This window comes from Chenopodium album, chromosome 24 (genome assembly GCF_948465745.1).
Source record: "Chenopodium album chromosome 24, dcCheAlbu1.1, whole genome shotgun sequence".
NCBI classification, from domain to species: domain Eukaryota; kingdom Viridiplantae; phylum Streptophyta; class Magnoliopsida; order Caryophyllales; family Amaranthaceae; genus Chenopodium; species Chenopodium album.
In genome coordinates, this window is record NC_137857.1 from 35,124,961 (window position 1) to 35,141,365 (window position 16,405).

Below are 16,405 nucleotides of genomic sequence, written 5' to 3' on the forward strand. Positions count from 1 at the left end.
ACCAAAATAAGAATTTACTTTTTACCCAAGCTCAATTCCTTAATGCAATTGGTATGATGTATATGTAACACTGTATTTTCGATTTGTTAGCTGCTTTCTTTATTAAAAAGGGATTGCACTTAGTGACATGAATCTTTGCGTATAATCAGTGACATGAACTTGATTTTGTGACTTGGGAAATTCACTGGAGCTTATAACTTCCGAGCTCTCCAAATCATTGATGTCCCATTGTTATTTTCTAGCTCCAATGACCATAGTGATACTGGTTTTATGAGGTTTCTAAAATTAAGGTATACTTGTATTTGTTAAGAGTGGGTGTTACTGATCTCAAAATTTAAGTTTGTTTCCTATTAAAGCTAAGGTTCATACATCCATATGTTTTATATTAAAAGCGTAGTGGATTGGTTGTTAATCTGTTTTGATTCGTGAATACTAAAGCGTGAAACTATGGTATTGAGCTTAATTATGTTGAGTAGTTGATTTTTCATCCTATATTCAAACCCCCACATAGCTTCTTGTCTGAAGCATAGAATTCACTGTTTCTGAATATCCCTGTAAACTCTTTGAAAAAGTCTAATTGAAGTGCTTTCTGTCTCTTTCTAAACTGTAATAAAGTCTGATCTTGATTGCCTTTCAATTTTATGTCTTTGACGGAGTATCATTTTGATTATTTGTACCAGAAAGTGGGTGGAAATCATAAACATTAATGAAATTGGTTTTCTTGTTGAGAAGGAAAATTAAATATTTAAGCTTCTCCTGATAAGTTTCTGAATGCTCAACTTGGCACTATATAACCTCATTGGATCGTGCATGCCTTTCAATCATATTCTTGAGTTAGGGCCATATTTGAAATTAATAAGAGTGACTGAGTGAACGTTGTATCTCACCTCATAGGTTAGTTCTAGCATGCTTTTATCAAAAATTAATCAAAACAAATATTTTTGTATACATCAAAGTTATGCCAATGACTTTATTTTATCCAAAAGCTATCTGTCTGCTCTGTCTTTCAATTTTTTTCTTCAGGCCTGTTGTTTCTGAAGACCAAGTCACTTTTATGCAGCAGTTCTGTTCAGAGGGACACTATGATCGTGGAAGTGTATACCAAAGCAATCTTAATCTTCTATTAACCAATTTTTCCTATGAGGCAGTCACAAATAAATTCTACTATTCCACTGTGGGTGAGGGTGTTGATAAGGTGTATGGCCTCTTCCTCTGTAATGGAGGCTTTACTGTTCAACTTTGCCAATACTGCATATCTGTAGCAGTAGGGCAAGCTCAACAAAAGTGTCCTAATAATGTTGAAGCAATATTGTTCTATGGACAATGCATGCTACGTTACGCAAACCACTCCATATTCTCCATTCTGGATGATTCTGTTTATTTCAACTACGACTTTGGACCATCAGTTTACAAGCAGTTTGATCAGCAATTATCAAGTGAGTTGATAGACCTTTCTAATAAGGCCATAATTGATAATACGACCTTGGCTTCTGCAACTGGAATGGTCTATGTTAGCATAAACATAACAGTTTCTGCCTATGTTGACTGCACTCCTGATTTGACCCCATCAGACTGCAACAAGTGCCTGCAAACGGGGCTCAGCAGGCTTCCAATGAATGGAAAGCAAATAGGGACAACTGTACAACCAAGTTGTCGATTACAATACCTCTTCATTGATTTTAACCCAGGTGGGTAAAAGATCCTAATATTATATATGTAGTCCTGAAAGCATGCACATTTTCTAAAATTATTTCTTTCATTCTTGATTTTATTTGATACCTTATGTAAGTGTATTCTTAAATGTAGGGAAACGGTTTCACACATCATATATTTCTCTTAGTGCAATCGCTGTAGTGGCAGGGATATCATTCATCTTGAACTTCTATATGTGCTTCAGAAAAAGCAAAGCAAGAGGGAAGCCCACTGGTAAATCATCGAATGAACCTTTATGCTATACAGGGAAATGGAATTTCAATTTGATACGGTGGATTCTATATTTATCTTTTATTCATGTGTCGTTTAGACTCTCCTTAGTCCATTGAGAGATTATATCATGAGAGGCAGAATCCTATTAATCACTACATGAGAAAAGATGGTTCATGTTTCCTTTTGACCGACACAAGTTGGTTGGAGTTAGAATTCTGCTTTCTATCATTAACTCTTTGATTGATTTACATCCCTTCTACGAGTTACTACAAACTAAGTTTGTTTATAAACCAAAAGTTTTTTATTTTATTTTTTTTTGAGGGGAGGGGGGGTGGTAACAGGTGGATGGGTAATGTGCTGTATTTTAGATTAATCTTAGCATGGAAGAGATTCTGTGATGTGTTTTGCAGGTATTGAAGAGATCGAGAGTATGGAAAATTTGCATTTGCAATTTAATGCTATCAAAGTTGCCACTGACAACTTCTCCCCTGCTAATAGAATAGGTCGAGGTGGATTTGGAGTTGTTTACATGGTAATTTGTGTTATAGGCCACTTAAGTTCTATTTTGTCTGTTCCTCTTATTGGGACATATGACATTTGTTTTATTCCTTTGTGATTTCAGGGGATTCTTCCTGATGGACAAGCTATAGCTGTTAAGAAGCTTGCAAGCCCTTCTGGGCAAGGAATCAGGGAGTTCAAGAGTGAAGCTTCCTTAGTAGCTAAGCTGCAGCACAAGAATCTTGTCAAACTTTATGGATTTTGCTCTGAAGGAGAGGAGAAGTTACTTGTTTACGAATTTGTGGCAAACAAGAGCCTTGATCGCTTTCTTTTTGGTACTTGTACTTAAACATTGTTATTGAAAACTATATTAGAGAGTAGCATGTCCAAAAACTACAACATTGACTGAAGAAATGTTCTGATTTCTTGGTTGCTTGTCTTGGTTCAAACTCTAGATTCAAAGAGGGAAGTCCAATTGAAGTGGGAAACTAGACAAAAGATCATATTGGGAATTGCAAGAGGACTACTGTATCTCCATGAAGATTCACGATTCAAAATCATCCACCGTGATCTTAAGCCTAGCAACATCTTATTGGATGGAGAAATGAATCCTAAAATTGCAGACTTTGGAATGGCAAAACTTTTTGAGGGTGACCAAACTCAAGGAAATACTAGTAGAGTTGCTGGAACATTGTAAGTTTATTTAATTCTTTCCCACCTCTGACCCCTATTACTTGTCCGTGATTCTCATTACAATGACTTGTTATCTTAATGTGAAAACTAAATGCAGTGGCTACATGGCTCCTGAGTATGCTTCATCAGGAAATTTTTCAGTCAGGTCTGATGTGTTTAGTTTTGGAGTCATACTGCTAGAGATTGTGAGCGGACAAAGGAATTATATATCTGATCTAAAAGAAGAAGATGAGAACTTGTTAAATCAAGTAAGCTTTAATTAATATGAATTCCTCTTTGCCCCCTTATTATCACCCCCCTCCCCCCCTCAACACCAAAAAAATAGAGAAAAAGATCCCACCTCTGTGTGTCAAATGTATGGGATGATTCACTGTGGTTAATGTTATGTTTAAGTGCAGGCATGGAGTCTCTGGAATAATGGGAATGCCTTAAAGTTGGTGGATCCAAATCTTGGAGGAGAATTGATTCCTGAATTGAAAAGATGCATCCATATTGGATTGTCATGTGTCCAAGAAGATGCAGCTAAACGACCGGCAATTGCATTAATCTTGTCCATGCTCAGCAGCCAGTCAGTTGACCTACCTCCTCTTACAGCCCCTCCAGCTTTTCCATGTAAGAGAGAGATGTCGCAACAAGTTTTGAGTGGAAGCAATGCAATTCTTACAGAGGAAGTTTTTACTAATGTGCATGGCAGGTAATTCTGTGACTTGGGAAGAAGACAAATCATGAATATCATACATTCATACATGAAAATGATATATATAGAAATTATTCTATGTAAAGCACAATATATATGGTGTTGTGTTGTTTTGGTGCCAAAGATATCGGTGTTAGATGCCCGTATTTTTTACCTTGTATTGCTTTTTAGTGTTGTTACTTTATATTCTTCATTATGACCTTAGAGGGATAAAAAGAAAATAAAAGAAAAACTAGATGTAGTTTGTGCTTGCAACTCCACCTATTTGGTGTTGGATCGAACTTACCTGATGAAAATGACTGTATATAACTGTTATGAACAGCCAAAGATTGTACGAAGTATCCTGTTGTCTACGTTCCTTGTTCCTGTCTGGTGCTTCATTATAACTTCATCAGCTATGTGCTTTTTACTTAAATATATCTAATTTATTGAGCATTTTGCAGTTGGTACTTGGTAGTCTTGGTACTCGGGTAAGCCATGAATTTTCTGTACAGGAGCTGAGATTCCCCTAATTTCATTCCGCGCTTTAGTTTCCTAAACCTGCCTCAATAGTTTCAAATCTTTGTAGTTAGCTTTTCAGCGGGGCATTTTCTATCTGTGACTTTCTTCTATGTATTTTCGTTGTCAAAACTTTAAAAAAATGAACACAGTAACAAACAAGCTACCATTTCTAGTGGTATTAAGGAAAACAGAATGGTTTTTATAGTGTAATAGTATTGCTAAATGCTAGATCCAACATGTGACACCCAACATACAACAGGGTGTCGAAGTAAGATAGCTAATTGTATAGTTTCCTATAACATAACTTGCAGACGTGCAATTTTGCTTAAGTAGTGTTTATTTTTGACTGCAAATTCAATGTGGTACTTTGAAGGAGTAAGAACCAATATGAGCTGAAAGATGAAGGAATTGAGCTAGTGATGGCATTTTCTGATGACGGAGAACCATGATCAAAGCCATGCACTTTTGAGGTCATCCTTCCTGCTAATACTGCAAAATTATTCATTAGCTCTTGTATTCACAAGTATATAACCAAATTTTACTTGGCTAGTTTCTACAGCTTGTTGCATATAATTTGATTACATTCTTCTGTAGATATCTTTTTTATTTGGCCACTTTCATTTTAAGGCTTTATGTGCATTGACCTATCTTTCTCTGAGTATGTACTATATAGTGATGAAGTGTATGTTAAGATATATGATCATGCATGTTGTTTTATAACCTCTTTCCTAACAACTTCGCATATAAAAAATCTCCTATATTATGCAGATAAAACTGACACAAATATCAGCAAATAATATTATGTTAAAGTGAGTAGCACTTCAAATAAGAAAAATAAAACAGGTGAAGTAGTAATTAGGCATGATTGCCATAGATTTTTCTACCGTTTAGTGGTTGTTGTGTATCTTGACAGTTGTTCACTTGTTCAAACTAGTGCATGAGTAAATCACACTATGATTTTGACACTCACTAGCTACCAGCAATTTCGCTTGGCCACTGTTTGAAACTGTTGGGTGTTGAATAACATGATCTACCATTGTTTTTGGAATTCATTCCATGTGTATTTCTCATTTTTCTTTCTTTTATGCTGTCCTTTTGGTGCTTTCTTTCTTGCACTCAAATCTTCAAACTTGTAATGATCGGTATCTTCATTCAATGATTGGTTCTTTTTTCTTGGATACGACATATAATTATACTGAACAATACAACTGTGATGAAGTACATGGAGATACTATCATGATCATAGCCCAGGCAGAGATAAGAGGGGTGAAGAAAATGGTCAAAATATGTGATCTGATATTTTTGAGATTTCGAATGGATTGTAGTCCATTTGTTCCTTGAAATTAGTGCACATAATGAAAAATGTTAATGCAAACATGGGAGTTCGTCTCTGGTCTGAATATTGGATTAAAATCATGTTATATTAGGAATTGCTCCAGGAATTCTGTATCTCCATGTAAAAACTCAATTTATACCCACATCCCATACCTGGAGACATCTTGTTGAATGGAGAAATGATTTCCAATGCAGATTTCGGAAGAGAGTTTCTGTATCATTGTTAGTTGATCGCCTCACAACTACTTATCTGTAAGGCCAGGGTTACTTACATGTATCATAAGCATAGTCTCCCCTTGTCCTGATTCATTGCTAATGCTGAGGCCCCGCGAAGCATGATGTGGTTAATCTGGTGTTTGTATGTCTTTGAGTCATACTACCAGAGTTCCAGAGATAGTGAGCAGAAATCGGAATAAATGTTTAATTCACAAGAAAGGATGATTAATTGTTAAATCAGGTAACTTTTAATCTTCATTCTGGTTCAAAGTGTCCCTTTCCCTCGACTAAATGGCATATGAAAATGAATATTTGTCAATATTTTGGATGATTATAGATTTATGATCATCTAAATAATAAATATTCTATAGTTTTACAGTTGTTTTGTGATAAATGTCATTTTCAAAGTTCTATCATTTCACTCAGAATCTGGTGTGATTATTTTATGTATCCTCTGGTCATTTCATATAGAATCTGCTTAATTAATCAAGAAGTCTGCTGAGCTAATCCATATTTTTTATAAAAAATTCTTTTGGTTCACACATTTGATCAAATACTTGCCTTGGCTGTGATATCATCTTCTACCAAGTGAGACTCTGAACAAGTCTTTTGCTTTTAAATAGTATATACGCACTACCAAGAAAAATTACTTGAATATGAGATTGTGCCAAATAAAAGCCTTGACCGATATCTATTTGGTATGATTTGAGCTACAACCTGAACTTTGTTATAAAAGGTCATGTTGAAAAATGCATACTAGATACAACTAGGGGAGCCCCTTTGAGAAAAGTTCTGATTTCTTGATGACTTACTCTTGTCCTGGCTGAAACTGTAGGTACAACCAGGGTAGTCCATTTGAAGTGGGAAACTCGACAAAGGATTGTAATGGGAATTGCAAGAGGACTTCACTATCTACATGAAGATTCCAGATTCAGGATTATCCATCGCAATCTTAAGCCTAGCAACATATTATTGGATGGAGAAATGAATCCCAAAATTGCAGATTTTGGAATGGCAAAACTTTTCGAGATTGACCAAACTCAAGGAAATACTAGAGTTGCTGGAACATTGTAAGTTTGATCCCTTCCTATCTCCTCCTCTGGATAAAATCCATAGCCCCCCAAACCTTAGTCATGAAACTCATGTATTTTTTTGTTTTGTTTTGTTTTTTTTTTTCTTCTTTTTTTGCGGATGCAAAATACTGCAGTGGCTACATGGCTCCTTAGTATGCTTCAACAGGGAAATTTTCAGTCAAATCTGATGTTTATAGTTCTGGAGTCTTACTTCTGGAGATTGTAGTGGACGCAGGAATAGTGTAACTGATCTAAACATAGAAGATGAGAACTTACTAAATCATGAAAGCATAATCATAAAATATTATCCACCTAAAAAATAAAAAAATAAAAAAAGGAAAATCACTGCCTCTGCAAGAAAAATTTAACAGATAAAGCTCTTTAACTGATGTTATGTTTTCATACAGGCATGGAAGTGCTGGAATGATGGGACCGGTTTAGAGTTGGTGGATCCAAATCTTGGAGGAAATTTGTCAATCCCTGAAATTGAAAGATACATCCATATTGGATTATTGTGTGTTCAGGAAGATGCAGCTAGACGGCCAGCAATTGCATCAATCTTGTCTATGCTCAGTAGCCAGTCAGCTGTTCTGCCATCTCTGACTGCGCCTCCGCCTTTTCTGTATAAGAGAAACCTTCCTCAAGCCTTGAGTGCAAGTAATGCTCATTTTACAGAGGTGTTCACTAATGTGAATGGCAGGTAATTCTATTACTTAGAAGGCTGATTGATTACAATGCTTGAAAACTCTATATAGGGATTCTTTTACACAAAATTTATTTCCTTCATGTCAATGAATGATAATTATACTCAAAATTTTGCTTGTTAACACAGCATGATTCTAATAATGGTTTTCTGGCTTTGCTAGACATTATTATTTGTTAACACAACAATTGATTCTACTTTGATGTGGATCCAAAAGTATCTGTGTGTGTGTGTGTGTTTTTTTCCCCCGAACATAATAGTTTAATTTGCTAAGGGCCTGTTCAGATTTACGAAACTGAACTGAACTGATTGAAGCTGAACTGAATTGACTGAGCTGAACTGAATTGTTTATGAGAAAAGGAAATTAGGAACTGAACTAAATTAAACAGATTGGAGCTAAATTGAACTGAACTGAATTGAAATTAAGCTGAAGAGAACAGGCCCTATGACTGCATAATTGTCGGTCTGTAGCATATAAATGTCTATACATGATGATGCAATATTTCAATTTCCTTTTTTACTTCCCATATTTAGCATCACTTTGGGAGGGTCTCTACAAATCGTCATATTGTGTAACAACAGTTGGCTACTATTATATTGGAAATAATACTGTAATTATAAAGCTGCAGACAGTTGTAATATTAGCAGCATATACCCTTCAGTGGACCTAGATCTCTATTATCGAGGGTAGAGCTCTGTCACAGAAGCTTCATTAACTGATAATGATCTGCTATTTAATTGATCTGAGGAATTTTCTTGTGAAGGTTCACTTAGTAGCATGGGACGGTTTTGTTTGAAAAACGCTGGTTGCAAAGGCACTTCCAGGGTCATAGTGTAGCTACTTAGCATAAGAGATACCGAAGACATAGTTGGTCTATCGGCCATGTTATTCTGAACACACAGCAAACCGATGTGTATGCATCTCAGTATCTCAGCACTAAATGCAGGGGATAGTGCAGGGTCTACTAGATTCCACGCTTTGCCTTCTTGCCAGTTTTTCCATGCCTAAGACATCATCATTTTAAACGTTAAGAAAGCTTGATTGTTGTTAAATCAATGTTAATATAAGTTGAGTTTAAGAATAAATGATCACACTTACATAAGCAAGTAGATTTTCCTGTTTTTCTCCAATTTGGAAAGAGCTAATCTTTTGGCCGCTTACTATCTCCAAAACAAGTACACCAAAGCTAAATACATCCGACTTCAATGACACCTGACCTTGACTCAAATACTCTGGTGGCATGTATCCGCTGTAACAAACCAATGTCATCTTTCAAAGTTAAAGTTTCAAACAATTAATAGTAATCCCAACATGAAAAAAGCTGCTAATGTTATGATACTTACCAAGTACCAACTACTTTGCTTGCCACTGCTTGAGATTGGTCAGCCTTGAACAACTTTGCTAGGCCAAAATCTGCAATCTTAGGGATGAATTCAGCGTCTAGCAGAACATTAGCAGCTTTCAAGTCACGGTGTATAATCCGCTGTTGTGAATCTTCATGCAGGTATAGGAGTCCTCTAGCAACGCCATTAATAATTTTAAGCCGCGTATCCCAGTGCATAGATGCACGGTGCTCTGGGTCTGTAATTATGTACAAGCCTTAGATGATTTGCCAAACTACTAATGAAAATAAAAGGATAGAACAACTTCAAGCAGTAAATACTAACCAAAAAGAAAGGCGTCAAGGCTTTTATTGACGACAAACTCATAAATGAGAAGCATTTCATCTTCTTCCAAGCAGAATCCGAGAAGTCTCACTAGATTCCCGTGATGCAGCTTTGCTAGGGTCAGAATTTCATTTTTGAACTGCTCTTCCCCTAGAACTGCATGTCGTTCGATCCTCTTCACCGCTATTTCTTGCCCATCAGACAGCTTCCCCTGATAATAAATGTAACAAAGATTTATTCTTATTAGCTCTTGCATTTGATATTATAAATCCTAGACAATTACTAAACAATTACCTTGTAAACAGTGGCGGATCCACCTTTTCCGAGCATATTTTCAACAGCAAAGTTCTCTGTTGCAACCTTGATTGCCCCAGTACTGAATTGCAAGGCTTGAAGAGTGTCCATTTCTTCCTCTAAACAAACCATATAAGTAATAATATTACAAGATTAGATTTCTAGTTTACTATATTAATATTAGACTGTTACAAGTCTATAGATTAGAATTCTTGCTTACTGTCAAAATTTCCAGAAAACTTTTTCTGCTTCTTTCTTCGCGTAAAGATACAGATGGAAGCCATAATAAGGATGAGTACTAATGATCCAACAATCGGAACAACAATAGCAATGATTTTATGTGATTTGCTACTACTTGCACCTACAAAAAAACAAAACACAAATCCATGATACAGATTAGGACTAATTATAATACCAAAGAATCAAAATTTATATTCATATTTTTTTACCTTGAGCAGAAGTAGCAGCAGTTCTGTTGGAGGCAGGTGGAGTAGCTATATAAGTTACATTCTTATAGAAAGGATAGAGCTCATACCGAAGATTGCAACTAGCCGAAACCACTCTTCCTCCTTCAGCCATAAATAAAGGACTAGTGGTGATAAAATAATGAGTGAAAACACTCAAAGTGAGATTTTGCACACACTTAACACAGTCGAGCCTATTCAAGTCAGGACTACACTGAACTAGACCATACAAGGATTGATTGGCAGTAACTTTCGTGTTTCCGGTAGCAAATTTGAGAACAGAATTACCTAAGGAAGCCTTGTTTTGCAAAGAGGTCATCAAAGTAGTAAGCGAACTGTTAAACTTGGGGATATCATCAGTAATACTGCCATCAAACCGAACAGCCCAAAATGGGCTATCTGTTAAAACATGAAACAGACTGATGTTTGTGTAATGTATTACACAGTTGTCAGAATACCCAAATGCCTGCATACTGTTGGGACAGACTGAAAGCAGACTAGAAGCAGAAGAACTGACACAACCACGACAATCATCGACTGAGATATCGGCCCTGCAGAGGGACATGGCTTCGACTTTGTTGGGTTGTTGACCGGCGGTGAAGTTATAGTAACCATAGGTGATTTGGGTGTCTGAAGACATAGAATTGAGGGTTGTTTTAAGGTTTGTTAGATAAGCAGTGGGAGTGGAGTGATTGTCTCCACACCTACTATAGAGAAACTCAAATAATTGAGCAGAAGTTTTGGGAATTACATAAAATAGTTGAACCAAAAATACTAAGAAGAATAATTTGGTTAATTTCATATTTGCTGTGAATGTGATTCAGATGGTAGCTAACAGAGGTCTATAAATAATTTTTAAATGACGAAAAGGGTAAATTGGGTCATAAATAAATATTATATGACGAAAAGGGTAAATCGGGTCACGGGTTGTTATCATACGAGTCATAGCGAAGTTGCCTTATATTCTGTTGCTATCTATAAAAAAACTTGGAGTGTTATTACTAGTAGTTAAATAATGGTTTTATTTCATGGTATATATGGTAATAACATAAATTTTTTTTTTTTTTTTGTTTTTGTTTTTGTTTTTTGACGAGATAACACAATATTAATAATGCATTGCTATTTGGTCAAAGCCACCACCCCGTTAATAAAAGAATGCAGAACACCACTAGTGGAGCATTGTATGGAACTATGGGCTTGGTGAGTTGTGGTTTTGAGTGTTTGCTGGTGGTGGAGCTAGCTAGGTGCGATACTATGGGTTAGTATGACGTCTGTTACATTAGATTCGTCTTATAAGAGAATTTTTACTTTTTTAAGTTTTGATTGGGTGTGATGCAGTAATCTATGAATTCAATCTTAATCCATACATCTTTTATCCACATGTATATGTGAATAGGGATTAACTATTTCACGTTAAAGGAAGAAGAAAACTAACATATTTGACTATTCAAAATAATTGTATAAATTAAAGTCATTAAATAATTACATTTCCTTTGGCACGCATGCTTCATTTCCACCATAAGATAAAAGATCAGCTCTATTTGATATTTTTTTGGGTGCAAAATGTGTTAAACGGTCCTCTCCTAAAGTACTACGATTAGTTGAAACTTGAAAGTGGAACACTATACTCGTAGCAATTTGGATAAAACTCCTATAATGAAAAAGTGGATTAGACACTTAGATTTCCAAGAAAATGTAAGAAACTCCAATATTTTAAGCTGAAATTTCTCAAAAACAAAAAAAAAAAAAAAAAAAAAAAAAAAAAAAAAAAATGTAAATCACTCTCATAGTCGGTTTGGTTTTAATTTGTTAATATTGTATTTATGTTAAATCTATTTGTATTATTGTGTATATATATATTGTCTTATAATCAATGCAAGGCCTAAGCCGTTTTCTCCACATCTTTCTCCACTTTAACATGATATCTAAGCCTTTCTAATTTCTAAGGAATTATTTTTCGATCTTGGTTTGTTCTTCAAATTATTTTTTTTTTTTCCCGCAAGCTAATTTCTTAGTGAGATTAGGGCTTCAGTTGTTTTTTTCACAAAATTCTGTTTGGTCAAATTTAAGGTTTACAATCTCTAATTTTTGGTCAGTTTGTGCCTTTGTGGTGCGCATATTGTGTATACATGTTGTGTTGTACGCTGCCTTGTGGTGTGCGTATGTTGAGATTTTTTGGTGCTCCGCAGGTGCGCTGATGTTGTGATATGCTGCTATTGCGGTACGCTGTTGTTGTTTGCGTGGTGTTGTGGTGCTACGCTTTGGTGTGTCTTGTTGTTCTGTGGTGCGTGTGTGCGTGCTTGCTGTGCAGTTGATATTGCATGTTTTGGCTCAGTTTTTGAGTGATCCGCAAGTTTCTCATTAGGTGCGGTTATTCGTGTCTAATGGTACCTTAAGGGTGGTCCGGGACAAGGCATCTTATTGCGACCTATGAAGGATTTACACCCGACGAAGTTTTGTGATAGTGATTGGGCGGCGTGTCTTTTTCGGCGTTCCTTTTGTCAGGTTATTTTTTGTTTTTAGGTCATTTGTCTGTTTCTTGGAAGACTATGAAACAACCTACAGTTTACCGATCTTCGGCTTCAGCCGAATACAGATCTATGTCAGTCACTACTTGTGAGGTTGTTGAAATAGTTGTTGTTTGCTCTTGGTGTTGATCATTCGAAATCTATGCAATTGTTTTGTGATAGTCAGTCGGCCTTGCATATAGCTAAGAATCCGGTGTTTCATGATCGTACGAAGAATAATGAGGTAGATTGTCATTTTGTACGTGATGAGTTGTTGAAAAGTAATATTTCTACTTATTATGTTTCGACGAATCATCAGTTGGCAGATATTATTATGAAGGCTTTTGAATGACAACGATTTGGATTTTTGTTACGCAAGTTGAGCATTCCTGATCAACATGCTCCAACTTGATGGGGAGTATTATTAGAAGTCGGTTTGGTTTTATAATATTGCATTTATGTTAAGTCTATCTTGTTAGGATTTTAGGCTTGTTAAATTAGGTTTCCTTTTGTATTATTATGTATATATATATTGCCGTATAATCAATGCAAGGCCTAAGCCGTTTTCTCCACTTTAACACTAATTATTTGAATGCATTATCTTAACATATTCTAGTTGTAAATTAAACTCATGTAATGATTCACTATTATATTATTCCAAAATATAGAATGCGACTATCTCCTAAATCTTAGTAAATAAAGCCATAAACATGACAAAAAGGAAAGAGATAATAATAATAATAATAATAATAATAATAATAATAATAATAATAATAATAATAATAATAATAATAATAATAATTTTAAAAAATATAAAAAAAAAATATTTTTTTTTTTAAAAAAAAAGCCAATTTAAAATAGTTTTTACGTGCAAATTGAAAGAGTACTTGTCAAAAAAAAATATAAAAATAAACAGATTATTAAAACACTAAATCATACCATCCTCCATATTTAATTACTTCCTCCCCTTTTCTTTTGCAGTCGTATTTATTACTTCCTTATCATAGTTAAAGGATTTTCATATTATATATTTCTCCTCCCAACTTTTATACTTTATTTTTTTAACCATCCGCACTTCATTCATATTTTATTATTTTCTACTAATTTTCGTAAAATCTCCGTGAATAAAAAAATGGAGCAACGAATAATACGGAGGGAGTATGCTCGAAGTAGAAAAGATAAACGGATTCATGTAATAAATAAGGATGTAACCATTGTAAGTATTTAAATCACTCCATATCCCTACCTTATAAAAAGTAGAAAATTACTCTTGTGAATAGTGTAATGTCAATTATACCCTGTAAAATGTGTATTTACATATATACCCTCATTAATATGTATAAGTTTTTTTTAATGAATAGTGTTTTGACAATTATATCCTCTAAAATATTTAATTATGTACTTATTTGCTCTCATGCATTAATGTTAGTTGTATTGGACATTTATACCCATAAACATAGTTGTTTACATATTTTAATTAGGAAAAATTGCTCCCATAAATCCCAACTTTGCCTCGTCCGCCCAAATTAATCCCTACTTTTGATTATTATCTATTGCACCCAACTTTAGGGGGTATTAATTTTCGTTGCACCCAACAGGTCATCTAACCTGATGTAGCAGGTCACCTAGCCACGTGTCAGCGTATGATTGGCTTAAATTTTTTTTTTTAAAAAAAAATAAAACAAAAAAAATAAAAAAAAAAGAAAAACCCCACAAACCACCCCATACCAGCAGCCGACCACCACACACCACACCCCCACCCCCACCATGCTGCCGGAAACCGCCGCCCTGCTGCCGGAAACCCCTCCCCTGCTGCCGGAAATCGCCGCCCAACCTTCCCCCTACCTCGAAACCCACCCTTTCCCTTCCCCCCACCCCCGAAAACCATTCCCCCACCCCCGAAAACCCCTCCCTCACTCCCGGAAACCGCCGCTCAACCCTCCCCCTTCCCTCAAAACTCCCCCTTTCCCTTTCCCCACCCCCGAAAACCCCTCCCCCACCCCTATTTCCTCCGTCACTCCCCTCTCCCCCGCCGTTTTCCGACCCTAATCCCCTTCCCCTTCCCCTTCCCCGTCGTTTTCGCCGTTTCCCCCTCCCTGTCGTTTCCGCCCCCTTCGCATTCATTTCCGACCCGAATCCGGCCTCCCTTCCCCGTCGTTTCAGCCCCCTTCCCCCACTGCCATTAACGGTGGCTGCCGTTAAGGGATGGCTGGGTTTTTTTTTTTTAATTTTGTTTTTTTTTAATTTGTTTTTTTTAAAATTTTTTTTTTAATTTGACCATTCATGTAGTGACACGTGTCCATAAACAATGTAACACACAAATGTTGACCGGATTAACCGGTTGCAGGTAAGTTGGGTGCAACGAAAATTAATACCCCCCAAAGTTCGGTGCAATAGATAATAAACGAAAGTTGGGATTATTTTCGGCGGACGAGGAAAAGTTGGGATTTATGGGAGCAATTTTTCCAATTAATTATCCCAACAACTAAATTTGTGATTTTAAAACAAGTCGAAAGAGCTTCTAGATATGACTAGCTATATGTGCGCATCGCGCGCGATAGCTATCCTAGTAAAGACTATAATTACTTTTAACAATACACTGTACTATTTATAATTTTACAACTAGTTTTTAGGCCTCGGGCGATGCTTTGAGTTACTAAATTAATTTCATGATTAAAATTCTTAATTATGTTTAAATTTAATAAAACTTTAATAAAATATGGTATAGCTTAGTGGCTAGCAATATAGTTTTCATACTTGAAATCTTGAGATCAAATTTTATCCAATCCATATTTTTAACCACATAAATAAAATAAGTGATTAATTGAGGAAGGTTCCACGTAGCGCCATCCAAAAAAAGTCACATTGTAGTCTTGTAGAGCAAGTGGATGAAAGTAAAATTACTTAAGTAGTGCGTGCCCCTCTTCAATGGGAATTGTCGAGTCCACAATCAACCGTTGACAGTATCGTTGACGTAAGAAGATGGCCACAAAATAAAAATTTAAGAGTAGGTTTAATTGTATTTATTTATTTATATTATTTTTTTTATTTGAAAGGTACACGGTAGTACGGTACTAGTAATTTCTCTATCTTAGAGAAAGTTTAATTGTATCTAATCGTGTCATCTTCTCATGCGAATTATTACAATAATATTAATTGAGCTTCGTTTGATATTTTGGTCTTTAGGATTAACTGAAATTCAACCCTTAGGATGATTGAAATGATTAAACTGAAAATCAACGGAGTAATAAAGTAAGATTCCAAAAGCATAAGAACGAAAGCCTCCTTTTTTTTTTTTTTCAAATTGATGTGGTTTAGAATATAATAATTATAAATTCGTAATATATTTTATGTTTGTAAGTTTGTTCACATCTTCATCTCAAAACTTATAGAGTACGTATATGTGCAAATCAATGTTATGATATCTCTCAAAAAAAAAAAAAAATTATGTTATGATTATTGTGAATCAGAGGGAATATAGTTTATTATAACTAACCCGGCCCATAAATAGGGTAACAACTTGTGACTATAAGCCAATTGACTGATTACTTGTAGTCTGTTTAGGGGTGAGCAAACCAGGTACCCGGTCAAAATTTTAGGACCTGGACTTGGAATTGGTTGGAACCGGGTCCTAAAATTCGGAACCGGAATTGGAATTGGTTTAACCGGGTCCTAAAATTTAGGAATTGGAATTGGAATCACCGGGTACCGGTTCCGGTTCCGGGTACCCACTTATGTATATAATTGTTAAAATATAATACAAATTACAATTTTTATTTTAATTAGGGTCATTTTTAGCGTTTAATACTTATATTTATGTATGCATTAAG

At 35.5% G+C, this 16,405-nt stretch overlaps 2 protein-coding genes across 2 annotated transcripts; one reads left to right on the forward strand and one right to left on the reverse strand.

The window, feature by feature from the left end:
* The first annotated feature begins 857 nt into the window (after positions 1 to 857).
* LOC145610961 (putative cysteine-rich receptor-like protein kinase 20) lies at positions 858 to 4,203 on the forward strand. The gene is made up of 7 exons (XM_081666218.1): positions 858 to 1,688; positions 1,807 to 1,926; positions 2,337 to 2,458; positions 2,549 to 2,759; positions 2,880 to 3,117; positions 3,215 to 3,365; positions 3,516 to 4,203. Exons 1-7 carry the CDS (start codon positions 959 to 961, stop codon positions 3,813 to 3,815), a joined length of 1,872 nt encoding a protein of 623 aa, XP_081522344.1. The 5' UTR covers positions 858 to 958; the 3' UTR covers positions 3,816 to 4,203.
* Positions 4,204 to 8,058: 3,855 nt separating this feature from the next.
* On the reverse strand, positions 8,059 to 10,910 carry LOC145611095 (cysteine-rich receptor-like protein kinase 10). Its single transcript, XM_081666337.1, has 7 exons — positions 10,054 to 10,910; positions 9,825 to 9,965; positions 9,605 to 9,723; positions 9,311 to 9,521; positions 8,987 to 9,224; positions 8,742 to 8,892; positions 8,059 to 8,647 (listed from the first exon to the last, which is right to left on the reverse strand). Exons 1-7 carry the CDS (start codon positions 10,868 to 10,870, stop codon positions 8,321 to 8,323), a joined length of 2,004 nt encoding a protein of 667 aa, XP_081522463.1. The 5' UTR covers positions 10,871 to 10,910; the 3' UTR covers positions 8,059 to 8,320.
* Positions 10,911 to 16,405: the final 5,495 nt, after the last annotated feature.